General features: G+C 56.1%; 1 protein-coding gene across 1 annotated transcript in view; it reads right to left on the bottom strand.

Annotated features, from left to right (window-relative positions):
* Positions 1–966: 966 nt before the first annotated feature.
* Positions 967–26,133, bottom strand: part of LOC115645333 (tumor necrosis factor receptor superfamily member 16-like) — a 48,446-nt gene continuing 23,279 nt past the window's right edge. The window contains exons 2-6 of the mRNA XM_030549831.1: positions 23,004–23,136; positions 20,543–20,908; positions 8,959–9,175; positions 4,210–4,355; positions 967–1,552 (exon numbers count right to left, since the gene is read on the bottom strand). Of these exons, the coding sequence (XP_030405691.1) occupies positions 1,248–1,552; positions 4,210–4,355; positions 8,959–9,175; positions 20,543–20,908; positions 23,004–23,136 (1,167 nt within the window). The 3' untranslated portion in view covers positions 967–1,247. The remainder of the gene's footprint in view (positions 1,553–4,209; positions 4,356–8,958; positions 9,176–20,542; positions 20,909–23,003; positions 23,137–26,133) is intronic.

A 26,133-nucleotide genomic window follows, 5' to 3' on the forward strand; every position in this document is an offset into this window, starting at 1 on the left:
GAGGGGACTGGCTGCAAGGAGTGGGGGTACAGTCTGAAAACCACCTCCCACCCGCAAACAAACCAGCTGGTGGGGAAGAGATGCTGAGTCAGGGACTGTTCCTTGGAGCCAGGAGGGCCCCAGGTCAGTCCCTGCCTGGCACAGGCGTTTCTCTGTGCGTGGGGGGGGGGCAGACACAGTTTGGGGATGGTGCAGTTGGTTGTGGGGGGAGATGCTGACTGGGGGTGGTGCAGGGCCTGGGCTGGAGGGGTGACAGAGGAAGGTGGGGGCTAGAACGAGTTAGACAGCAGAGCCCTATGCCCGTGCCCGGTGATGTGTCCCTTCACCCCCTGGCCTGGCCTGGGGGCCGGAGTCCACCTGGGGAGGGCGAATGGCTTGGCCCTGGCAGGTGCATAGGGCTGAGGGCTCTTCCAGAGGGGGCACAGGGAAGCAGAAAGCCTGTCGTTAATCCCCATGGGTTACAATGGCACGTGACAGAAGGAACCCACACAACGCGGCCAGCCGGGATCCCCAGACAGGGTGGGCACAGGGACGGCGTCAAAGGGGCAGAGAACCCGTCCTCCCAGACGCTCCTCACTCTCCATCAATGCCAGCCGCTCTCCCTGCCACCCGCTCACCTCAGGGGCTGGCTCTCTCCCAGGCCCATGGGCAAGCAGGGAGAGGACCCAGAGCCTTCGGCTCCAGAATCCCAGGTCTCGTTGCACCCGCAGGCCCGGTCACCGCCGGTAGGGACGGCGCATGGCACCCGCAGGCCTGGTTACCACTGCTAGGGATGGTGCATGGCGCCTGCAGGCCTGATTGCCATCAATTGGGGACAGCGTGTGGCGCCCGCAGGCCCGGTCACCACCGGTAGGGACGGCGCGTGGCGCCCGTAGGCCCAGTTGCCGCCGGTATGGCCAGCGCGTGGCGCCCACAGGCCTGATCGCCATCAATTGGGGACAGCACGTGGCGCCCGCAGGCCCGGTCGCCGCCGGCAGGGACGGCGCGTGGCACTCACAGGCCCAGTCGCCGCCGGTAGGAGACGGTGGGCTCACGCGCCAGTCACATCATGGTGATGCACCTTGTCCTGCCAAAGGCCGCTGCTCTGTGGCTTTTTTGTTTGTTTCGTTGCTTTTTTCTTTTAAAGTTCCCTTATAATTAACAAAATTTGTTCCCCTCCCCCCTTTTCCTTTTTTGTTGCCATTTAAAACTCCTAGCGAGTCCCGGTCTCGCGGGGTGCGCGTCCCCCTGCTGGCTTGCCCGTGCCATTACACCACCGAGCTGGCCTCAGCTGGGCCAGTCAAGTTCTCCACCACGTCTGGCCGCTCGATGCCGGCCAGGGCTGCACACAGGGCCTCCAGCGTGGCCCCCTCTTTGGCAGCCCAGTCGGAGAGCAGAGTGTGGGCGGGGGCTTCGCCCCGGCCGAAGGTGTCGATGGCTTCTTCCTCGTAGCCCAGCTGGCTGGCCAGGCAGCGCCAGTCCTTGCCGTGGCTGGAGATCTCCAGCAGCTGCTCCACCTCCTCCTGCTTGTGGGGTGGCAGGGAGCTGTACAGCCGGGGCTCAGCCTTGTGTGCTGCGAAGGGACAGGCAGAAAGAGAGAGTCAGAGCCGTGTTACCCTGCATCCCTACACAAGCGCTGCTGAAAGAGAAGCCACAGCTCTCCTGTTCCAGTCACCGCCCCGGCAGGTCACGGCACAACATGCCCCTGGGGCTGGGGCTGATGGGCTAAGCTGAGCAGTACTTGGCTACGAGACCCCTCCGGTGCTAGAGGCAGCGGTCCTGGTGATTTTGTGCATACCCCTCCCCTTAAGTCACCCTGCATGCCAAAGGGGGCCACGTCTCTTAGCTGAATCACAAAACAGAGCCTGTCCCACAGTCGGCATTAAAGCCGCCTTTCCCGGAGTGCTTTAGGACACAACAGGGACACGTGCCCTGCTGCTCTGGTGCTGGGCCGGGGCTGGTCACAAAATGGCCGTTCTCAGTGTGTTGGTGGCATCGTTTAAGTGTGCATCGCAAATATTCACCCTGTAGTTTTGAGGGGGGTACACGGTGTCCAGTTCAAGCTGGACTGTTTTAGAGGGTTTTTTGTATCTCTTTGCCTGTGAGCTCAGGTGTCTTTGCTCCGACAGGCTCGGGTTCCGTTTAGGCACCAAAACGAGTGGCTGGGTTTTCAAAAGCACATGTGGCCACAAACCCGAATATCCTTGCCCCGCCTCCTGTCCCGCCCCTTCCCTGAGACCCTCACCCCATTCCCCCCCCCCCGTCGCTCGCTCTCCCACACCCTCATTCACTTTCACTGGGCTGGGGCAGAAGGATGGGGTGTGGGAGGGGGGTGAGGGCTACTGCTGAGGGTGCAGGCTCTGGGGTGGGGAGGAGGGGTTTGGGGTGCAAGAGGGGTCTCCGGGCTGGGGCAGGGAGTTGGGGTGCAGGAGGGGGTTCGGGGTGTGGGCTCTAGGAGGGAGTTTGGGTGTGGGTGGGGCTCAGGGCTGGGGCAGGGGGTTGAGGTGCAGGAGGGGGTGAGGGGTGTGGGCTCTGGCCGGGTGGCACTTACCTCGGGTGGCTCCTAGCAACTGGCATGTCCGGCTGCTAGGCTCAGGGGCAGCCAGGCGGCTCTGCGCGCTGCCCCTGCCTGCAGGCACCAGCCCCACAACTCCCATTGGTCAGAATCCCTGCCAATGGGAGCTGTGAAGTTGGGGCTTGGGGTGGGGGCAGCGCACAGATACCCCCTGACTGTGCTTGCCACTAGGAGCTGGTCATGCCATCCGCTTCCGGGAGCCACGCAGAACCAGGACAGGCAGGGAGCCTGCCTTAGCCCTGCAGCACCACTGACTGGACTATTAACGGCCTATTGAAATCTCCCAGATTGCTTTCAATAGCCACCAGGAGATCGAGGCCTTTCCCGGTAGACTCCTGGCCAAGCCGGGAAGGTTGGCAACCCTAGGCCACTGGGTCCAACTGTGTGCAGGGCAGCGGGAAACGTGCATTAAAATGACCCAACACACATGGGCAGGCATTTCAGGTTTAACTGCACAGAGCCTTCCGGGGCTAGCAGCAAGCGTGGGGCATTCTAATGGGAAGCTGGACACTGACCCTTTCCAGTGGAGGAAAGCTGCCATTTCTAGCCCCCTAGAGGTGCAAGATGCCAGCCCTTACACCTGCCATTGGTCCAGGCTTGATATCGGCCAGCCAAGGCCTCCTGCAGAGATCATTCGGGATGGGGAAGGACCCCACAGTTTGGGGGAAAGCAGGAAACGTTTCTCAGGTGAGCTGCTTACTGCTGGTGGCCAATTTATAGCCATTTGTTCTTGTGCCCACACTGGTGCTTAACTTAACTAACCATAATAGGCGTGGTTTCCCTTTAAGGAACTAGGACCCGATCTTGCCTCATGTCAGATGTCAGAGCACTGAGCATCTCTTGCTGTGGCAGGCTGGCTGGAGCAGGTCCCCAGGGTGAGAAAGCCAGAGAGGCTGCAATTTTTAGCTGTTGGGAGGAGAGGGGAGGGCTCCAAAAAGAGCAACTCGAACCCATTATCCACCCAGATAAGCACCAGGCCTGGGTCCGTTCCTGGTCTGGGTCCCTGTATTCATCCCACAGCGCCCCCTCTGGCTGACTTATGCAGCCGCGCCAGCCAGTGCCTATTTTGTCATCCTCATCTGGAGAGATGGTGGCCCCAGACTAAGGATCTACAGTGAGAGGGGACCCCCAGGGGGCCCATAAGGGCGTCTTTCAGGTAGCCCACTTTGCCACAGCAGCCACCCCACCTGCAATGGCATGGTCCCAGCCTCCCTCATGGGCAGACTGTAGATCAAATGCTGCCTCTGTTCTTTGCTCCCCAGTGAATATTTTCAGCTGTGGGGGACCCATAAATTGCTAAGGCCCAGACTTCCTGGGGGGACCTGGAAACGGGTCCATCATACTCCCTGGGGACATAGAAACCACCAATGCCCACATCCCTGGGGGGACATAGAAACCACCAATACCCATATCCCTGGGGGACACAGAAACCACCAATGACCACATCCCTGGGGGGACATAGAAACCACCAATACCCATATCCCTGGGGGAACATAGAGATGGCCAACACTCCTTGGGGGACCCCAGAAACCGACAAGGCCCCTAGCCTCATGGGACTGGAAGCTACCAAGAACTCCTGTGCAGGGAAGAGGCACCCTCCCTGGGGTGGGGTGGGATGTGAGGCCCAGCTGAGGCAGTGGCTGAGATGCCCTTACCCTTGTTGAGCGGGTGGTGCTCCTGCAGGCTGTGCGTGTCGAGGAAGACGCCGCTGTCGCTGTGCAGCTTCTCGCCCTCGGGGGAGGCCCCCAGCTCCCCAGCCCTGGCTTTGGCCAACTGCTTCTTCTGCTTGCAGGTGTTCCAGCTGCAGCGGGGAAAGGGGGAGAGCGGCTGGGCTCAGTAACGTGCTAGCAGTGGGAAGGGGGATCCTTGTACGCACACGTGCCCCCTTCACACCTCCAGAGTTTAGCAGCATCTCAGCTGAGCGCCTGCACTTGAAGGACCCCGTTGAAACACCTGGCTCCTTCCCCCCCACACACCCCCGACCGCAGGGTTTGAGCTGGCCCAGCCCTGCGCACGGTGCCTCGGCAGGGAAGGGCTTTTGGGCTCAGCCGTGTTTTCTCTGTGGGCTCCCAAATACCTGGATAATCGCCCCGCCCGGTCCCCTGCAGACCCCTGGCAGAGATGGCTCAGCCGGGGCTGGCTGCTGGAGAAACGTCAAGCTGACCGGGGAGGAGATGGGGGTCTTCCTGCCATCTCTGTCTCTCTGCCCCTAGCCAGCCTCCACTCTCTGGCTTCCCACCTCCTCCCTCACTCCATCCCTTTGTCCAGTGCCGCCCCCATCCTCCCTGCCTATGTACGGAGGAGCCCAGTTTGCAAACAGCTTCATGCACCTTGCACCCCCGGCTCCCGTCCCCAGCCAGAGAGCAGGGGCAAATGCCTGTGGCTAGTGCTAGTCCTGTAGCGCTGGTCTGTGCACAGGAGCATGTGTCTAGTGCAACAAGGAGAGCATTGGTGAAAGGTCTCACAGGGCATGAGGAGGCCGCACCGGGTCCAGTCCTGGGACTTGGGACACCTGGGTTCCATCCCTGCCTCCATCTTGTGTGTTTTTAAGCCCTACTCTCTCATGGGCAGGGCTGTCTCTGACGATGTGTGTACCGCCCTCCCAGTAGTGCCTAGGGCTGGCGGCCGGGCTCTGGGCCCCACTGTGCCAGGTGCTGTACACGCAGGATAAAAAGATGATCTCCCCCCATAGAGCTCAGAATCAAACCAGGGCTCCACGCTCAGCTGGAACCGGATGCTGCTATGCTACAGACACTGTAGGCAGCCAGGGCCTGATCCTGGGAGGTGCTGCCCACCCGCTGCCCGCCTGGTTGGCATTAGCAGGAGGTCAGACATTCAGCAGCTCCCAGGACTGGCCCCCAGCGAGTGACCACAGAGAGGTGAACAGGGGGTGCAAGGCAGCGGGCAGCAAGGGGGGAATATATCTAGGCAGAAGAGGCCTCACAGAGGGGCGAGCGGCGGAGAGGTGACTGTGAGGAATGTACAGGCCTGATCTGTACATGCGCGTAGCCTGACGCTGTTTGGGGCGGGGACCGTGTGTTGGGTCTGTGTTTGTACAGCACCTGGCACTATGGGGTCCCGGCCCAGGTCTGGGGGCCCTACATATACACTGCTCCGGCTGAGTCCGGCATCGGAACGTGGCCCTCGGTGTTCAGGTGACTTGCCCAAGGTCACCCAGAGCCTCGAGCAGAGCCAGGAATCGGACTTGGAGCTGCTGGGTCCCAGCCCGGTGCTTTAGCCACCGAATGCCGGCAGAGCCACAGTCCTCCGTGGGCTGCCCAGCAAATACAATCAGTGCAAATCGCCACCGGCCCCAGCACTCACAGCAGGATCTGCAGGTCTGTGCTCTATGATCTATACGGCAGGAGGAGCAACGGGGTCTATGATCTATATGGCAGGAGGAGGGACGGGGGGGTCTATGATCTATATGGGAGGAGAAGGGACGGGGGTCTATGATCTATATGGCAGGAGGAGGGATGTGTAGGTCTATGATCTATATGGGAGGAGGAGGGACGGGGGGTCTATGATCTATATGGGAGGAGAAGGGACGGGGGTCTATGATCTATATGGCAGGAGGAGGGATGGGTAGGTCTATGATCTATATGGGGGGAGGAGGGACGGGGGGTCTATGATCTATATGGGAGGAGGTGGGACAGGGTCTATGATCTATATGGCAGGAGGAGGGATGGGTAGGTCTATGATCTATATGGGAGGAGGAGAGATGGGGGGTCTATGATCTATATGGGAGGAGAAGGGACAGGGGTCTGTGATCTATATGGCAGGAGGAGGAATGGGTAGGTCTATGATCTATATGGTAGGAGGAGGGACGGGGGGTCTACGATCTATATGGGAGGAGGAGGGACAGGGTCTATGATCTATACTGAAGGAGGAGGGACGGGGGGTCTATGATCTGTATGGGAGGAGGAGGGACAGGATCTACGATCTATATGGCAGGAGGAGGGACGGGGAGGGTCTATGATCTATATGGGAGGAGGCGGGACAGAGTCTAAGATCTATATGGGAGGAGGAGGGACGGGGTCTACGATCTATATGGCAGGAGGAGGGATGGGTAGGTCTACGATCTACATGGCAGGAGGAGGGATGGGTAGGTCTACGATCTATATGGCAGGAGGAGGGACGGGGGGTCTATGATCTATATGGGAGGAGAAGGGACAGGGTCTATGATCTATATGGCAGGAGGAGGGATGGGTAGGTCTATGATCTATATGGGAGGAGGAGGGACAGGGGGTCTACGATCTATATGGGAGGAGGAGGGACAGGGTCTATGATCTATATGGGAGGAGGAGGGACGGGGGGTCTATGATCTATATGGCAGGAGGAGGGACGGGGGGTCTACGATCTATATGGAAGGAGGAGGGACGGGGTCTATGATCTATATGGGAGGAGGAGGGACGGGGGGGTCTATGATCTATATGGCAAGAGGAGGGATGGGTAGGTCTATGATCTACATGGCAGGAGGAGGGATGGGGGGTCTATGATCTATATGGGAGGAGAAGGGACAGGGGTCTATGATCTATATGGCAGGAGGAGGGACGGGGGGTCTACGATCTATATGGCAGGAGGAGGGACAGGGTCTATGATCTATATGGGAGGAGGAGGGACCTGCTTGGCTCTGGAGTCTCTCAATGTGAGTGGAATATAAAGAATGTAAACAAGCGGGAAGGGGAGCAGGGCGGCTCGAACACCACGGAGGGAAATAAATCCCCAAACACAGGCACAAAGAGCCGGGTGGGGGTTGGCTTTGCACTTCCCAATAGAGCAGCCAGCAGTTTGAAATCCTTTCAGCAGGGTTCCCATTAATCTATCGCCTGCTCCTCCGGTCTCCCCAGCAGAGCCTGGGTACAGAGGGAGAGAAGGATCTAATATGGCCCCCCAAACGAGGTTTAATCCTATTCAGCCACTGGGCCCCTGCAGCGTGCCTGATGCAGTGGGGGACACGGTCCCTTCTGTGGGCCGGCCCTGCCCCAAAGGGAATAACGACGCTCTGCCTGTCCTGTGCCCCAGCTGAACACCTGTGCATCCAGCAGGTGGGACACGAGGGCCGGAGGGCAAATCTCACCCTCCAGAATGGGCTGCAACTGAGTCATCCCTGGCTGTGCTGCACCCCAAATGGACTTGGCCCAGTGGCCTCAATGCAGCTGCACCCAGGATCCACTTGGCACACTGAGTCCAGCCAAACCCTCCTAATACTTTGTGCCTTCCAAATGCCTTACAAACACCCCCTAGTTCATCACTGCGCCCCGCCTGCCCCCTGCACGATAGGAGGTCCCTCCAGACCCAGCCAGGGAAAGCAAGGCAGAAAAGGGCTAAGGGACATGCCCAGGGTCACACAGGCAGTCAGTGTCAGAGCCTGGATTAGAAACCCAGGAGTTTCCAGCTCCCAGTCCTGTGCTGAGCCCCTAAACATTAATCTTTCTCCTTCTTCCTGCCATAGGACAAGCCCTGCCCTTGACTGGATGTCCCTCCTATTGCTGTCAAGTATCAGAGGGGTAGCCGTGTTAATCTGGATCTGTAAAAGCAGCAAAGAATCCTGTGGCACCTTATAGACTAACAGACGTTTTGGAGCATGAGCTTTCGTGGGTGAATACCCACTTCGTGGGATGCACCTATTGCTTTCATACATTATGTTTTTTCAAAGCCCAGGGAGCTCACTTGTGAAGTGGAAGCATGGTCAAGTGCTTAGCTCACAGGTCTGGGAGTCAGGACTCCTGAGTTCTCCTCCTGGCTGTGCCACTGACTTGCTGCATGACCTGGGTCTAGTCACGTCACCTCTCTGTGCCTCGATTTCCCATCTGTGACATGGGGATAATGATATTTCTCTGGCTCCTGGGGCTGAGTGGGAGCCCTAGTGCATTGGTGAGAGGAGCACTCACATGCAAAGCGCAGGAGGAGATGAACATCCACACCATGAGGGATGGGCAAAGTGCGACAGATCCCAGTGCTCACAGAAACGGGCCTAAGCCCTGGACTTTGGACCCAAAACTGAACTTTCCCAGGGTTTCAGGGGGTTCACTGTTCTGGTTCCGGCCCATTATAGCGCTAGGGTCAGATGGGAACGTCCCCAGAGCTCAGGGTTTGGAGCTGGGGTCCTGGTGTGGGTCCAGGTCCAGTAGGACCCAAAGGGCTTTGCCAGGCACCAATGGGGTACAACAGGCGACAGGTCCCCCCGAGAGGAGGAACAGACAGGCCAGGAGCGAGGTCAGCTAGCCCGGGAGGGCAGCCCAGTCAGTGTGACTGTGGAGAGCACCTGGTTTGCTGGCTGGTGCCCCGCATGGGAGCCGGCCTCTGATGAGTGGCACCATTCCTGGTGACCTCACTGCGGGGATTCTCCCGACACCCCCTCCCCTGAGCTGGAGCAGCCCCATGAGTGAGGCCACATGTACCATTTGAAAGCCACATAGGCCAGGAGCCCCACCACCACCGCGGCCAGGATAGAGCAGTAGACGGGGATGATGTTCTTGCTGTTGTCTGGCAGCGGGGGCAGGAACTCAGAGGAGTTGCTGGGCGAGGCGCTGCCCTCTGACTCAGACAGTGGGGGCTTCTTGGGGTGCTCCTTGCGGGGGTCCCCCTCCGTGCGCTTCAGGATCTGCAGCTCTCTATCTGCAAGCAAACACACCAACAACATGAGACACTTAAAAGAGAGGGAGACCCCCGTGCTTACCCCTCGTTCCCCAGGCACCTCCATTTTGGGGGCCTCGTGTGAGATATTGGGCCCTTTCCCAAATCAGCAGGCGGGGCTGTTCCCCGCGGTGCCTCAATTCTCTACCCTCTGGTGGAAAGGTTTTCATCATAACTTCTTTTCAGCAGAAAATGGGTTTTTTTTTAGCACAACAGCAATACTTTTTTTTTCAGGCAAAAGTTCTGTTTTCATTAAAGATCTTCGAGTTTGCCTTAAAACCGCCTCAGCGTTGTTGTTTTTTTCAGTTTGCAGCAACCAAAAGCCAATTTTTGAGGGGTTTAAACTGAAAACGGTTTAATTCTGGGGCTGTCAGAAACCAATACACAGGGGAGGGGAGAGGTTTTGACAAAAACGTTCAACAGACATTTTTGACAAAAATGTTTTTGCTGGGGGAGGGGGGCGGAGGTGACTAAAGGATTTCTGAGAGAATAGCTGCCTCCCAAGTGGGTTTTGTGGGTTAATAGATGTATGCAAAGCGGATGGCTAAAGATCAGTCTTGTGGTGAGCTGTACGGAATTACTATGAGGAAGAAAAGTGACTTGTCCAGAGCAGTGTTTTTCACACTTTGGGTCGCAACCCAGTACTGTGGTGCCAGCACTGGGTCGTGGCAGCTCTGGGCAGCACCGCCGACTGGGCCGTTAAAAGTCCCGTTGGCGGTGCTGCCTGGGTAAGGCAGGCTAATTGCTACCTGTTCTGACACCGCGCTGCGCCCTGGAAGTGGCCTGCAGCAGGTCCGGCTCCTAGGCGGGGGTCACGGTGCTCCGTGCGCTGTCCCTGCCCTGAGCACCGGCTCCTCATTGGGGGCAGGAGCAGTGCCGGCAGGTGAGAGCTGTGCGGAGCTGCTTGCGTGCCTCTACCTAGGAGCTGGATTCGCTGCTGGCCGCTTCCAAGGTTTTAGGCCAATAAAAGAGATTACCTCTCCCACCTCGTCACGCTAATATCCTGGGGCCCACACGGCTACCCTAACACCGCCAACATGGGGATGGGGGAGAAATCGAAACAGACAAGGCAGAGTCATCCTCCCCATTTTGCGGATGGGAAACCGAGGCAGGGAGCGATTAAATGATTTACCCAAGGCCATACAGGGAGTGATGGGCAGCACTGGCAAATGAATACAGCTCTCCTGTGTCCCTCGTCTAGTGCCTGAGCCACAAGACCTGCCTCCTACTTGCTAAAAGTTCCCCTCACCCGCTACCATCGGAGACAGAAATAACCCTGGTAGCTGGCCCAGCACAGCATCAGGGAGGGGGCCACCCTCCTCTAGAGCAGCCCAAAGGTCTGATCCTTGCTGGAGGGGCAGCCATCCATCTGCCCCCTGCTGAGCGTGTGACGGCTGCCAGTGCCCTGATCTCATTCTCCGGACACGGCAGGAGCTGAAGGCCCAGGCAGCCGATAAGGAAAGAGACCGGAGTGGGACTGCGTTCTCCCAGCGAGGCCCTCAGCTCCGGGGCTTGAAACCTACCCTGCAGTTCCCCTTCTCCATCCTCCCCGTCTGGCCCAGCTAGACCCACGCTCCCTCCCCCTGCCTCCCGCCCCCTTGCATGGCTACATCAAAGTCTCCAAAATAGACTGCGGCTGGGGATTGCTCCAGTGCCTGTGAGGAGCATCTGGTCTGTCTGCTGGAAAGTGATGACAAGTTACGGGCGGGGGCGGGTTGGGGGGAGAGGCCTTGTCAATGGAGGAACAGCTGGAGCGGGAACGTTTTGCAGGGTCCCTCATGCCTTTGAAGCTGCAAAGCGGGGTCCGTGAACTCATTCTGCTTCACCCCCGAATGGAGCCGGCTGCCCCTGATGTGCACGGAGCGGGGCCAGCGGGAGGCTGGCTGAACTTGCGAGCTGGCAGGGAGCTAGCCTTTCCCACCAGGCCTCTTTCCCAGCTGCAGGGTCTGAGCTCAGCTGGTGCAAGGCAGGCTCCAGAGAATTTCAATTAGATTCTCTCTGCGTCTGGTTTCGTGGGAGATTCAGGGGAGCCCTCCGCAGAGCCGTCTAATCCTTGCGGGTCCCCTGGAACTCTAGGGAAGTTTAAGCTCCAACGGAGGATGTGAAGTCACCAGTTTTTCTTGGTACCTTGGGCCTGGATCCCTCGCTGGTTGGGGGAAGCTCTCTTCCAAACAGGAGTGGATGGGTGAGGTTTTGTGGCCTGCGATGTGCAGGAGGTCAGACTAGATGGTCCCTTCTGACCTTAAAGTCTATGCATCTATAAAGCAGGGAGCTTGGGTCCTTCTCTAACCTCAACACCCTCCAGCTGCAATAGCTAAAGCAGAGATGAAAGTGGCATGTAAATGTGAGCATGTATGCGTGTGTATGGGGGATACATGAGAATGGCGTGTTGGTGTGTAAAGGTCTGGGTGGCAGGGACATTTCTGGTTTTGTATGTACAGCACCTGGCACAGTATGGCCCTGATCGGGGCCTGCGTGAGTTAATGAGATCATAAGAGGAAGTGCCTCGTTTTCCACTGCTTGTGTCAGCGGTGCAGAGTAAGAAGTGGATGCTAGGAACGACTGGCTGGACATTTTTTTTGAAAAATTTTCATTGGAAGATGCCATTTCAATTAAACTTATTTTTTGTGTGTGCAGTACTATCACTTTTGATGCAATTTCATTTAAAAATGGGAAAAAGCTGTTCTGAGAAAATATCAAGATGACATTTTTGGAAGACAAAGTTTTGAATTTTCATTTCAAAATTTACTCTGATGTTTGACCAATTTTAAAATGTTAAAAAGGTCAAGATCCAAATGAAATCTTTCAAACTCGTCAAAACAAAACGTTTCAATTGCAGCCAGGCTGACTTTTTCTGCAGAATTTTGTTTCACAGAAGTGTTTAAAGCGGAGGCTTTTCGTTCCAATGTCAAAGCTCACATTTTTTTTTGCAAGACAGAAAAGCCATTTTGTGACCAGTACTAACGCTAAGCTGACCTGGCGGTGTGTGATGCCCATGCTACACAGCCTCATGCCTTCCTATGGCGGTTGAGTGTGCGGCGAGGTCAGTATGTGTGTTCAGTGCATTGGTGTGAACGCACCTGGAGTGTGTATCAGGCAGCCAGAACTCGCCCAGTCACATGTAAACCAACAGAAGGGCTGGGCTCATGTTCCATGCAAAGACCAGAGGCAGCTGCTACTTTCCCTTAATGGTAACACTAGAAATACGGTCTGAGCAGAGAAGGGGGAAGCTGCATGGTTCTATCTGAAACCCCCACAAGCCCAGGCAGATGAGAGCTGTCTAGCTAACACTCACCCACTGTGCAGTATAACCCCCCCCAAACACACACACACACACACACACACACACACACACACACACACACACACACACACTCTCTCTCTCTCTCTCTCTCTCTCTCTCTTTCTCTCTCTCTCCCCCTTACGCAGCTGCGCTCTCCACTGGCCTACCCGTCCCAGGGGACTCTCAGACCCAGTGGGCCCAGCCTGAGGGGGCTGTGGCTGGGGATTCATTTCCCAGAGTGGGCGGTCCTTGTGAGATGGGCGGATGAATTTGAGCAGGTGGGAAGCGCTGGCAGTGCACGGATTCACTCTGTGACTCAGAGGAGGTGTTTCCTGTTAAGGAGCCGGGAGGACCAATGGGAAAGTTAAGCAGTTAGGGTGCAAGTGGCAAGCAGTGAGACACGTATGGCCTGGCTGGGCCTGGCTGCTAAGAAAAACTCGTTTGTCCGATTGTATCACTAATGCCCTTCTCTGAACGCCGTGGGCAACCCCCCCTGCTAGGAAGGGGCTAACGACTCCTGCTAGTCCCTGTGGTATTGGGGGAATCCGCGCATACAGGATCAGAGCAGGATCCACTCACTGACAGCTGCTTCAGAGGCAGGTGCATGAATCTCTTCAGGGGGCAGTTCTGGGATGACCTGTCCCAGGGGAAAGGTGCCTCTTAGCTTCTGTTAGACAGCAGTGGGCTTAAGCCCTGAAGTATTAGGGTTTATCCCTTCCAAAGCCCTTGGGTGTTTTAAATCCCTACTACTAGAACTCTGGAGGTTCCTCTCCTCCATAAAAATGCCTTCAGTCCCTTCCTGAATCCTACTAAGCTCTTGTCCTTAGGGACCTCCTGTGGCCATGAGTTCCACAGGCCATTCCTCCCTCCACCCACCCTTGAATTCCCAAAGGATTCCTGGGTGTGGCTTACTAACCAGAAGGGCAGTAAGGATCTGCCCCTATCGAGTCCCGTTATGGTTGGGCCACAAAACAGTGTTTCTAGGCTCACAGAGGCTGGTCGGTAGATCTGTGTGAGTCAAATATAACTTCCACCCAACCTAGCCACAATGTATTCACCTCCCACAACAAGGGGAGACATTTCCTCCTTAGCTTGTCTCCACCGCCTCAGTGTATCCACTTACGCCCCATCTGAATTCAGTGCACCCTGAATTTGCTGCATTGGGCTGAGAGCTGAACTGACATACGTGGCTGGTTTCCATGTTAACGTAGCAGGGGAGAATGTTGCCTGGCTGACACAGATCACCTGCTTACTCATGGAGCCAAGCATCCCACTGCCCAGCCAGCCTAGGAGAGAGAACAGTTTTCCTGGCTTGCTGCTTGTCTCTCCTAGGCCCCTGTGCTGAGACTGATGACAGGGCAGGTACATTTTGTGATGATCAAGACCTGGGCACCACCCAACTTATTACACCTGGAGCAATGACTATCTTCCAGTCTTCACTGACCTTGGCTGGATTTGAAGCAAAACTCCAGCCCATTAGCACTCCACAGCCGTCTCATCTCCCAGCAATGTGCTTTTTGTAACATATCAGACCCTTGCCTGTAGGGGTCTTTATTGTACAGGGGAAATTGCCAGAGTCCGCTCTGTGTGGCCAAATACTGCCCAGAAGCCAGATGCCCTGCTGGGCTCCTTGAGGTGTTTATATCAGAACAGGAGGGGTTTTTCCCCCTGGATTGTCTGGGTTTTTTTTTTAACATTTCAAGCTGGGGACTGCTCTGCCCTGGCAGACATCAGGCAAGCTAGTGAATGAAGTCAAGACATCACACAGCACTGAAATCAGAGCTATTGGGAGAGGGAATTTTTCATTGGTATGTTCAAAAGTCTGGTTTTCGTGACCACCTATTTCACTCTAATGCCTAATGAACACTTGGGAGAAAGGGCACGTCTGTTAAAGAGTAAACCATCCGGCCCTATCAATTAAGGCAAAGAGCTCACAATAAACATCTTTGAGACCTCCCAGAAGATCTCCGGCAAAACCAAGGAAGAGAAGAATTGATGTTTCGGATATTTCTCAGGATAAAACAATGGCAGAACACAAAACAACTCCCCTCCCCCCAGAATAACATTTCAGACTGTCTTCTTCCATCGTACGAGCGAAAAAAGGCCCAAGCCTGATGTTTTCAGTCTCCTTTGCAGGTCACCTTTCACCCTGCCATGCCCTGGACAGCTCCCATTTCTCCAAGCGGCGTTCATTCCAGCTATGCTTCTGCAAGCCTGCTCGCCGTCCTGCAAACCTGCCTCGCCTTCCCCTCCCTCCCCCAGCCCCTCTCATTCAAACCAACAGGCGCATCTGAGTTTGGTCTTTTCTCCCCCTGTGCGGTGTGGTGTTTGGGGGGAGAGGGAGGACTTTAATTATCTACTAACTAGAAAAGGACAAGCATTGTCATTTCAGAGGTCAGAGGTTGTGACCCTTCCCCTCCCAGGGGCTCGGCTCCTCCCAGGTTAACTGTGTTCCGGAATTCAAGAGAAACCGGAGATGAAAAAGCTTTCTTAAGCCACTAACAATATCTGAGCCCAAGAGCCAGCCCAGTCCATTTTCCAGAAGTTTAATCCAGGCTAGTGTAAAGGACGGGGACTTCTCCACAGGCTCAGAGTACGTCTACCCTAGACCTGGAAGGCGCAATTTCCCGCTCCACTAGATGTCAAGTGAGCACGTTAAAACTAGCCAGCTAGCCGCAGCCGCGTGAGCTGCCCTGAGTATGTACGAGGCTCTCAGCCGGGGATGGGCTTGGGGTGATCAGCACTTTTCAGAGCACTAGCTCGATCGGAGCTAGCCCGGGTATTTCTCCTCAAGCTGAAAATGACACAGTGCAGTTCTCTCCACTGGGACGTTTCCTTCTCACCTTGATTTCATCCCATCACTTGCAATTCAACCCACTCGTCCCTCCCTGAAACACCCCCTTCGCCCCTTCTGAGACACCTGACATCCGCTCCAAGGCCTGAGCCACTGAAGTCAGTGGGAAGATGCCCTCTGATCACAGGTGAGGGAACTAGGGGTGCAGCACCCCCTGGTTTTACACAGAACTCCGCTACCTGCGCCCGGGGCTCTGTTGCTACCCCCACCCTCAGGGGTCCCAGCTGTCAGCCCTCTTACCCCGTCCATGTCCCCTCCCGTCCTGGAGACACGGCCCTACTCCTGGACCCAGCTCTAGGGGGAAGGGAGAAAGGAGTAAGGGGGCCAGCTGTCAGCACCCTGCCCTGATTGCAATGGATCAGGCATTTAGTGCTGAGCCCTGGGCCTCAGTCCCCCTCCAGCTCTGCAAATCTCCAGCATGTCAGTCGCTCTCTGCCAATGACTGAATATGTGGCTGCAGATATCACCGCAGCAGAGACTCCCTGTGACCCTTGAAGAGCCCTGAGGCATAGGCGTCGACTCTGTGGGGGCTGGAGCACCCATGGAAAAAAATTGGTGGGTGCTGCAGCTCCCTGTGGCCCCACCCTCCTGCTCCAGCTCACCTCTGACTCTGCCTCCTCCGCGAGCACGCTGCCACGTCCTGCTTCTCCCCCCTCCCTCCCAGCCCTTGTGCTGCGAAACAGCTGAGAGGGGGAACAAGGTGCGCTGGGGGAAGAGGTGGGGCCAGGGTGGGGATTTGGGGAAGGGATCCAATAGGGGCAGGGAGGGGGCGGGGTTAGGGCGGGGATTTTGGGGATGGGGTTGGAATGGGGGTGGGGCCGGGGATGGGGTGCAGTCAAGGCAGGGCCAGGGGCGGGGTGGGGGCAGGCACGGGCGCCTATGGCATTGGCGAAGGAGGAGATGGAAGAAATCTGGCAGGTTAACCCTTTGCGAAGAACCTATCAGCCACGGGATCCTGGCCCCCGGTGCCTAGTAGGGTGACCAGACAGCAAGCGTGAAAGATCGGGACGAGGGTGGGGGGTAATAGGAGCCTATATAAGGAAAAGACCCAAAACTTGGGACTGTCCCTATAAAATCAGTGCCTAGCAATGGCAGATCGCACCGGCGCCGTCCCCGTCCCAATAACACAGCAGCTCAGGGAAAGTCAGCAGAATGAGGATGATTTATATTACAGCAGGGCCTAAAGACTGCCTCTGAGATTGGGGCGCCTTGCTGCTGTGCCGAAGGGACAGCCCCTCCTCCACAGGCCCAGCCCCACAAAGGTCTTTAAGAGCCACTGCAATCAATGGAAGTGAGGTGCCCACGTGCACTGGAGGATCCAGGCCCTGTGGTCCAAAGACACAAGACAGATAGAAGGTGGGAGTCTGAGCACAGAGCCTGGCTGAAGGTCACCCAGCAGGTAAATGGCAAAGGCAGGATTTGAACCGATGCCTCCTCAGGCCCAGCACGAGATTCTGCTGCCTTCACATGCAGTCGCTTGCCATCCAACTGCTGTGCATGTTTGATGAGTTGGAAAGGCCGTTTCTACATTGCTTCCTGCAGGTCCCTGGTGGGTCACTCAGGGATCAGCAGGCGGTAGCACCAGCTCCCAGAGTGGCGCTGGAGGAGGAGAGCCAGACCCCAACCAGCCTGGTGCCCCCTCCTCTTGGACCCCAGTCCTGCAATGCACAGGGGCTGGGGTTCACTTGCACAACGTAGGGTGACCAGATAGCAATTGTGAAAAAATGGGACAGAGGGTGGGAGGTAATAGGTGCCTATATAGGAAAAGTCCCAAAAAACGGGACTGTCCCTTTAAAAACAGGACATCTGGTCACTCTATCACAAAGGACCTTGGTCATTTCAAGCAGTGTGCAAAGCAGCCAGCCACCTCTCCCCTGAGTCCCTGCTGCTCTGACAGAAGTTTCTTCTTCCCGATCACTAGCCTACACCTGGAAACCTATGTCCCGGGGCCGCCAAGCACTGCTAGCCCTGGAGGATTATGGGACATGAAAAGCCATGCCATGCTGATTCCCAGCTGGCCTTTCACCCTACACAATTTTAGCAGCCGGCAGCCCACAATACTTTGCATGTACATAGCCCCTGTGAGCCAAAGAGCTCAAAGCACTTTTCTTTCATCCCCATTTTCTAGATAGGGAAACTGAGGTACAGAGTGGGTAGGTGACATCCCGGAGGTCACGCACCAAGGCCCTCATCCAAAAATCTTTGGCTCAGGCCCCAAGACAGTGTAAGGATCCAGTCCAGGTCTGCTCGAACCACTACCCCATGCTCCCTCTGCTATCCAGCGTCCCATGTGAGGCCCGGGGTACAGAGATCAGTGCCGTACACCATTCGAAATCCAGAGCAGCAGAATGCACTGGCTTGTTGCCCTGCCTGTTCTCAAGATATAGCAAGCCCTGAACCTTGGACCAGCGTTGATTTCAATCCTGCTCCCATAATATCATTGACCGGAGATGGCTCCCCCGCTGTTCTATTATGGTACAAGCCTCTCCCCACCAACGCCCGCCCTGCCCCTTAAGAAGTGAACAGGGCCCAAGGATGCTGCCTCCTTCCAGCAGAGCTGTCCCCTCCCGCGCTTGGAATGACAATGCCCCTTTGCCGGATCCTTTCAAAAGCGGCGAGGACGAGATCACACGGAGGCTGGAGGCAAAGACCGGGGAGACAATGAAGTCTTAAGGGATTGGCGCTGCCCCCTCGGCACGGCGCTGCCACCCAGCCCTTTAATACACTCTGCTTCAGAGAGTTTCATTAACAAGCCCACATACTCGCCCCGCAACAGCCAAGCAGGATTAAAGACGCAGCGACCGGGACAAAGGGGAGATTAAGGGCAACCTAAGGAGACTCTGTCCTCGCAGACAAAAAAGCAACTGTGTCTCTAAAACAAAACCCGAGGGGGAGAACGATGGAAAAAGAGAGAGTGGGAGTGTTCTGATGGATTCAATCCGCTCTGGCCTCCCATTCCGTTTCTGGCCCTGATCCTCTTCCCCGGAACATGCTTTGCCTTCTTCAGACAGATGAACAAGAGTGCGTGTGGGGGGCTAGATAGATAGATAGACAGCCAGACAGTGTCTATATGAGGCTAGCCAGCCAGCCAGCCAGGGTGTCTGGGGTTAGACAGACAGACAGACAGTGTGTGTGGGGCTAGATAGACAGACAGACAGGTAAAGATTTTCAGAAGTGACGAGTGATTTGGGAGCTCAATCTGAGACCCCTTAGAGGATCCTGATTTTCAGAGAGTGCTGAGCACCTGCTGGCTGAGAATCGGGGCCTTTTTAGGGGACTTGAGTTGGCCATCCACAAACGGAGGCCCCAGATATGTTCCTTGCCCAAGGAGTATTCTCCCCATTGACAGTATAGCTCTAGGGAATGGCGGAAGAGGTGAGATGGGGCAGCTCCAGGGAATGATGATGTGGGAAATGAGTTTCATCCCAGCCTCGCTCAGCTCGGTGCTCTCCAAATGCCTGCCCGGGGCTCTCTGTCGCCGGTTCAAATCCAGCCCAGCTTGGTACTGACCTATCTGGTGGTGGGCACTGACACGAATTTGTCAGGTCTCAGGCAGACACCAGCCTAGCAAAGCTAATGACACCAGTGGTAATCACACCCTTTGACAAGGACCAAATGAGCTACAGAGGCTGAAGGCCCCTTTTCAACCATATCTGTGGTTTGCTCAGGCCAGGGTTGGTGTGATGGGGGCCAGCCCTGCTGCTTTCTGTTCTCTGGGGAGAGGACTCCAGTTTCCAGAGCTACCAGCCCGGCACCTTTCACCAGTGGGAAATGCACAAGCAAAACTGAGAACAAGACAGAGGGCAATGAAAAAGGAAAACAGGTCTCAAGAGGACACCTAGGACAATCTAGGTCAAATCCTACCTGGGCCCCTTGCCAAGCTCCCGTCAATCTAAACTGGGCCAGGGCCTGGTCCGATCTGCACACATGGCTTTGTTCCAGTTCCAAGACCTTCTGGGAAGGGTAGGGGGAATGAACCCCTGATGGGACATTGTCTCCCTGTTATCCCTGCAAGCTGGGCTATCCCAATGCAACACACCAAGCCAGTCTCAAGCTAAAGACAAGATAGCTAGATTCTGCCCCCAGCAATGTGCAAAGGACAGGTCTCATCCTAACCAGAGCAGATCACAAAAGGCGGCAGGGGGGTGGGGATAGGGAGAAATGTGCTAAAAGCATCAAGGTGATTTTCCTTCTACAGATCCCCACCAGGCAATGGGACAGGGTTTTTTTGCTTCATTTGAAACTCATAATGAAAATTTTCTTTCTTTCTTTCTTTCTTTCTTTCTTTCTTTCTTTCTTTCTTTCTTTCTTTCTTTCAGTTATTTTTAAAAGGTGGGAGGGAAAGGGGAAAATGATAAACCACCGAAGTCCAAAACCCAACCCACCAAAACAAACAAAAAAATATACATTTTAAATCTTCCAATTTCATCCAATCCCATCCCCACCCCCACGACATTTTCTTTTTAAATCCCAACCAAAATTTCTAATTTTTAATGCGATTTTTCAACAACAACAAGACTTAAATTCATTCATAAGGTGTCAGCCAGCTGGTCAGCTGGGATGGGTCAGGTGATAGTTGGTCCCTATAGAGGCCAGCCAGAGCTCTGAGCTGGAGACGCAGAGGGGCCGAGAGAGGGGAGGGATGAACAGCTGGGATCTGCAGTCTGGGTTGGGCAGAGAAAATTCCTTCGTTTGGTATTTAGTTAAGTTTTCTGTTCACCCAATAAATTGTGCCCTGAAACCGACTCTGGCCTGACATCCGTCCTTCCTGGGCTGCTGAGCCAGCTTACACAGCTGTCATAACACCACACTGTTCCCCTGTGGCTGCAGGAGGACACACACAGCTTAGTCTGTCAGGTCTTTGGAGCAGGGACACTCTGTGTCTGGACAGCGCCTGGCCCAAAGGCGTCCTGGCCTATGGCTGTGGATCCGAGATGCAATGGTACCAGCTGCAGAGCTTACTTCTCAGCTGCTTTGCACACCCCGGCTGCCAGGGTTGTCACGAGTCAGGGACAGGCGGGAGAGGAGCCCCGCTGGGCTGAGTCGCCCCTTGTACCACTCAACACACAACGCCCCCACTGCAACTCACACACCCAAAAAAGTCAGCACACGCCCCTCGCTCGCCACCTGCACGGATCCCCCCACCCAGTGCTCGCCCGCCTTCTCCAATACAGCCAGCCACGCCTGCCAGAGCGGCCAGCGCAGTACGTACCCATGCACAGCGTGTCCGACACGGGGCTGCAGGCCCGGATCATCACCTCGTCCTCGTGGCACTCCAGCCGGCAGGGCAGGCATGGCGCCGAGTCGCTCTTCTCCTCCGAGTAAAAGCCCTCCGGGCACCTTTGGCAGACGGTGTTGTCCATAGGCCCGCACGGCGTCACTGCCCCGTAGCCTTGCCCGCACACCTGGCAAGGCAGGCATTGGCTGCTGCTCCCGTTCTCCACGTGCAGGTAGTGGCTGGGGGCACACTGGGGGGCGCACACAGTGTCACGAGTGGGGGTGCACGCCTCTGCCACCGGGCACCGTGAGCATGGCTGGCACGGCTCGGTGGCGCTGCTGGTGGAGGAGAACGTCCCATCTGCCATGGAAAAAGACATTGAACTCAGAACCTGCTTCTGGTAAAACAGCCACTAGCAACCGAGCACCTACCTGTTAGCAACTTAACCACAAGCATCCGCCACTTCAGTCAGAGGAGTAACTCCATCCGCTGCAGGTAGCAGGTTATTATAGTTACAGGCTCCAGCCACTGAGGGGAGACAGGCTCATGTCTGAACTCAGCCACCGAATTACCATTGCACAAAGCATTGTGGGTAAAAGCGGCCAAACCCTCTAGTACAGGGGTTCTCAAATTTTTGTATTGGTGACCCCTTTCACACAGCAAGCCTCTGAGTGCGACCCCCTCTTATGAATTAAAAACACATTTTAAAATATTTAACACTATTATAAATGCTGGATGCAAAGCGGGGTTCAGGGTGGAGACTGACAGCTCACACCCCTCATGTAATAACCTCACAACCCCCTGAATAGTCCTGACCCCCAGTTTGAGAACTCCTGCTCTAGTAGGGTGCGTCAATGTTAACCAGCTTGCATTGATACAGCCCATAGCATTTTACAAACGGACTGATGAACTATACGCTGGGGTGTCTTTATCAGCTGATGAATGCAGCCACCTCTGAGGTGGAACATAACAGCTGTTTAACAGCTCACAGCAACAGCCCTCCAACCCTCTGGATTGTTTAGAATAGGAAGCAAAAAGCTGCAGTGGGATTTAATGAGACAGGATGTGATTATCTGAGTTGGGACCTTCAATGACCACGGGTGGTCAGGACCTTGGTTTCACGTCTCACTCAAAAGGCAGCACGGTGCTAGTAACTGACTCGAAGGGCGGAGTGCCACCCACACCACCTCTCCTATTGACTGCAGAGGCTCTGTCCAGGCACTGGCCCCAGCTGTCCCAGTCGGGTTTGTGGGAGGGGGTGCGTTTCGCTCAGCTGAGCCAGTCCCAGACATGGCTTGTCTGTTTAGCGACTGACCCAAGCAGCGCGTCTGGACAGACAGGCCAGTTGATGCTGGAAGGTGGCTTCCTTTAGATCAGCACGGTGTCCGATAAGCTTCAAAATGCCTCTCGCTGGGTGAACGTCCTCTCCAGGGTGAATAATCCTAACCTGGGCTCCCTGGCCTGGCTCAGGTCATGTGGGGATTGAGTTGGGCCGGTTCTCAGCCGCCTGGTCCACATCACGCAGCCGCAGGATGGCTGACAAGCTGTGCTTAGGGGTGGGTGGGTGGCTCTGGCTCAGAGCAGCTGCAGGGCAGAAGTGCTGGGTTTGGATGGGGCGGGGTGTGGGCCCCGGCCAGGAACAGCAGGTGGGAACTGAGGGGTGCGGGCCGAGGGGTGGCTGGGGAATCAGGCAGACCCCTGGCCCAGCTACCTCTACTCTAACGAGCGCTAACAGAACAAAAGCCTCCATTTAGAAGAGGTAAAAGCAGGGGGGTTCTCCTGATATGAGATCTCCGCAGGGCCAGCTTACAGCGCTCGTGCGTCGAGTCCCCGTTCCTTGCCAGGCCAGGAGGGAGAGGACATGGCCGGGAGCAGGAGGGCACTAGACGTCCCTTCCGGTGCTGCACTCTGCTCACCCTATAAGCCCCCCTCCTTATACCCTCTCCCACTCTACATGGGCCCATCCCTCCCCCCATCTCTCCCTATCGCTTTCCTCCCCAGCACGCCCCCTTCACTCCAGAGCTCCCCCAATATCCCCTTGCCCGCCCCATCCCAGGACCCCTCCCCACACGCCACCCCCATCCTGCCCTTCTCTCTCTCACGCGTTAGGTCCTCCAGTGACCCTAGGCCTGCCGATCAGGCCAAGCCACTCACACACGGCAGCACCTGTGGGGCCAGTGGGATGCAATGGGATGAGGAGGGTGCCTGTCGAGGGGTTTGGCCCATGCCCCGCGGCATGGGGTGCACTGGGCAGGCTGCCATGAGCAGAGTGAGATGGGTCTCAGATGGTGGAAAAGGGGATCTCCATGGCAACCGGGCGACCACTGGGGTGGGTTTCTGCACCTCCCTGTCACTGCTGGCCCTGGGCACCGCTGGAGGCGAGATACTGGCCAAAAGGGATTCCCAGTCCCAGCCGTTAGCCTGCGCTCCCCTCCCCGGGGTCCCCTCTACTCACTCTCTCTGCAGGGCTCGCACTCCGTGTTGGAGCTGCCGCACGGGACAGCCACTCCGTAGCCCTGGGGGCAGAGGGCACAGCAATCCCCAAGGGAGGTGAAGCGTCCGCTCTTGCAGCCTTGGCGGGCTGAAACCTGCAGGGGCGAAGGGTGAAAAAGAGGATGAACGAGGCAGGGCCCGAGCTGGCTGGAGCACAGCGTGTAGGGGTGGGGTTGCAGACAGAGACCCTCTGTGAGCATGGGGCTGAGATCCGCCCGGCCTGCAGGGAACCAGAAGGGGAGAAACGATATTTCCCATCAGCTGCTGCAGCCCAGACGGCTCGCCTTGTTCTTTGGCATAGGAGTGTCAGATGAAGATCCCCCTCTGTGTTTCCCGGGGGTCTCTAAGCACCATTGCATTGGCGACACCTTCGCTGACTACCAATCTGGGCTGATCTCAGAGCCATCCAGCCTTCCTGCATCGCTCTAGGATAGCCCAAACAGCCCGCCAGGGCCATTAGAGGTTCAAGGAAACTGAAGAATTTATCAGCGCGTGCTCAAGCCATACATGCAGTACTTCAAAGACATAAAGTGACATTGTGGTCACAAGACCGGGTCCAGTCACCGGTTTTCCCTGGGTGACCTTGGGCAAGTCCTTTCATCGCTCTGGGCCTCAGTTTGCCCAGCTGTAAAATGGGGGCGTTGTCCATCTTGCCTCTTTAAATTCTAAGGCCTTCAGGGCAGCATGTGTTCGTACAGCCCCTAATGTAATGGGGCCCTGATCTGGGCTGGGATCTCTAGGCGCTGGTGGAATAGAAATAATAATAATGCGACTAAAGCCACATACCGCCAAGTGCTATGCCGCCATATGGGTGCACAGCTTAGGCCCATACTTTATGGGGAGTCTGGCTAAATATCCGGCTTCCCTCCTTGCCACTGAATCTATGGCAGGAGTGGGCAAACTTTTTGGCCTGAGGGCCACATTGGGGTTGCAAAACTGTACGGAGGGCCAGACAGGGAAGGCTGTGCCTCCCCAAACAGCCCCTTCCTACTTCCCGCCCCCTGACTGCCCCCTTCAGAACCTCCAACCCATCCAACCCCCCTTGCTCCTTGTCCCCTAACTGCCCCCTCCTGGGACCCCCACCCCTAACTGTCCCCCAGGACACCACCCCCATTCAACCCCCCTGCTCCCAGTCACCCGATCTCTATCCTCATCTCCGCCCGACAAGCCCCCTAGGACCCCATCCCCATCCAACCCCCATGCTCCCAGTCACTCGATCTCTATCCTCACCCCTGCCCCCTGACGGCCCCCCCCAGGACCCGACACCTATTTAACCTCCTTGTTTCCTGTTCCCTGACCCCTGTCCACACACTCGCCCCCTGACAGACCCACCGGGACCCCATGCTTATCCAACCCCCACATTCCCCATCCCCTGATCCCCCCCTCCCCACAGAACCTCCACCCCATCCAACTGCCCCCTGCTCCCTGTCCCCTGACTGTCCCCCGGGAGGCCTTGCCCCTTATCGGAACCCCCCCCTTGGCCCTTGCCCCAGCCCCCTTACCATGCCGCTCAGAGCAGCATGTCTGGCAGCCGCGCTGGAGCTAGACACGCTGCCGCGCTGCTCCTGTTCAGCAAAAGCTCGCAGCCCAGAGGGCTGGCGGCGTGGCTGCGGGGGAGGGGCCGGGGGCTAGCCTCCCCAGACGGAGCTCAAGGGCTGGGCAGGACAGTCCCGTGGGCCGTAGTTTGCCCACCTCTGATCAATGGACCCTGCCCCAGCCTGCAGCTGGAAGCTCAATTCTCCACCCCTTCTACCGGTGCCACCACCCAGTTTGTTTCCCTTTTCCATTTCCAAGCTTGTGCTCCCTTCCATGTAACCCACATGGAGCTCCCACTGCACTAGCTCCTTCCCCCCATTCCACTCCTTCCTCCCGCCTGGCCTAAGCCCATCGTGCGCTCATGGCCCATCTCTTCCCCTGGGCTGCGCAGTGCATGGGCCCTGATCTGTGTCTGCCATGTAGCCTGCGAGCTCCTCAGAGCAGGAGATGGCTTGATCTATGTTTTGGCCCTTACTTAAAAGTACCATGTTGCCCTCACTTACAGATGGGGACTCTGAGGCATGGAGTGGCAAAGCAACATGACCACAGTCCCAGGGCAAGTCAGTGGCAGAGTCCGGACCACAACCCAAGTCTCCTGACTAGACCCAGATACTTGGTACTAACTATGATGGCTGTTCACACCTCATCCTGTGTTTGAACGCAAGGTAGCCCAGGTACCTGAAAGAATCTGGGCTTCTCTCCTCGTCAGTCTTCCCCACCCCACCCTCCTCTCTCCTCTTCCTTCCCCCTCTCCTTTCCTTGGCCCCTCCTCCTTCTCTCGTTCAGGGCCTACCAAAGTGGGGGTCTCCTCCCAGCAGATGGGCTCTAACACCTGTGTGAAGCCTGGGAAGTCATAAAGCAGTTTCCATATCAGAGCAGAAATCTGAGGAATGACAAGAGGCCCTAAAACCAGAGAGGGCCCTGGGGTGGGGTAGTAGAATCCTCTTCTAACAATGCCTGTTTGTTCCTTTCAGATCTTCACAGTGGGGGATCAGGGGTGGGCAAGTCACACTCCCCCCTTTGACATGTCTCTGCGAATATGCACATACTGATTCATCCCCACCACAAACACAGCGGTGGGCTCAGGTTAAACATAAACGCAATATAGCACAAGATGCTCTCATCTCTCTGATTAATATCATCTTGCCGGAAACAGCAAACGATTCCAGAGTAAAGGGCTGAAAGCCAGGCCAGGAGGCTCATTTAACAAGCACCGGGGACAAAAGCCTAAGGGGCAAACTTCAAAAGCTTTGGGGAAGCAGCTCTGTGCAGGTTCAGAAAACACAGGTGTGGTGCATAGGAAAATAGGGTTGTGTTCCTTTAAATAGATTGAGAGCACTGACTGGAGCTCACTATGTTCTGTGTTTTAGCTAGCGATCAGAGCATAACTGTGTAAGCAGCTAGTAGAGCTTGGGGAAATTTCTCACACAAAACTATTTGGGGGGTGAAAAATGCAGAATCAGCGCCACTGAAAAGTTTGGCAAATTTGATCTTCGACAAATTGTGGTGGTTAAAAGAAAATCTTTAAAAATTCAAAACGTTTCAATTTTTTTCAG

The sequence above is a fragment of the Gopherus evgoodei genome, chromosome 2 (genome assembly GCF_007399415.2).
Source record: "Gopherus evgoodei ecotype Sinaloan lineage chromosome 2, rGopEvg1_v1.p, whole genome shotgun sequence".
In the NCBI taxonomy this organism is placed as follows: domain Eukaryota; kingdom Metazoa; phylum Chordata; order Testudines; family Testudinidae; genus Gopherus; species Gopherus evgoodei.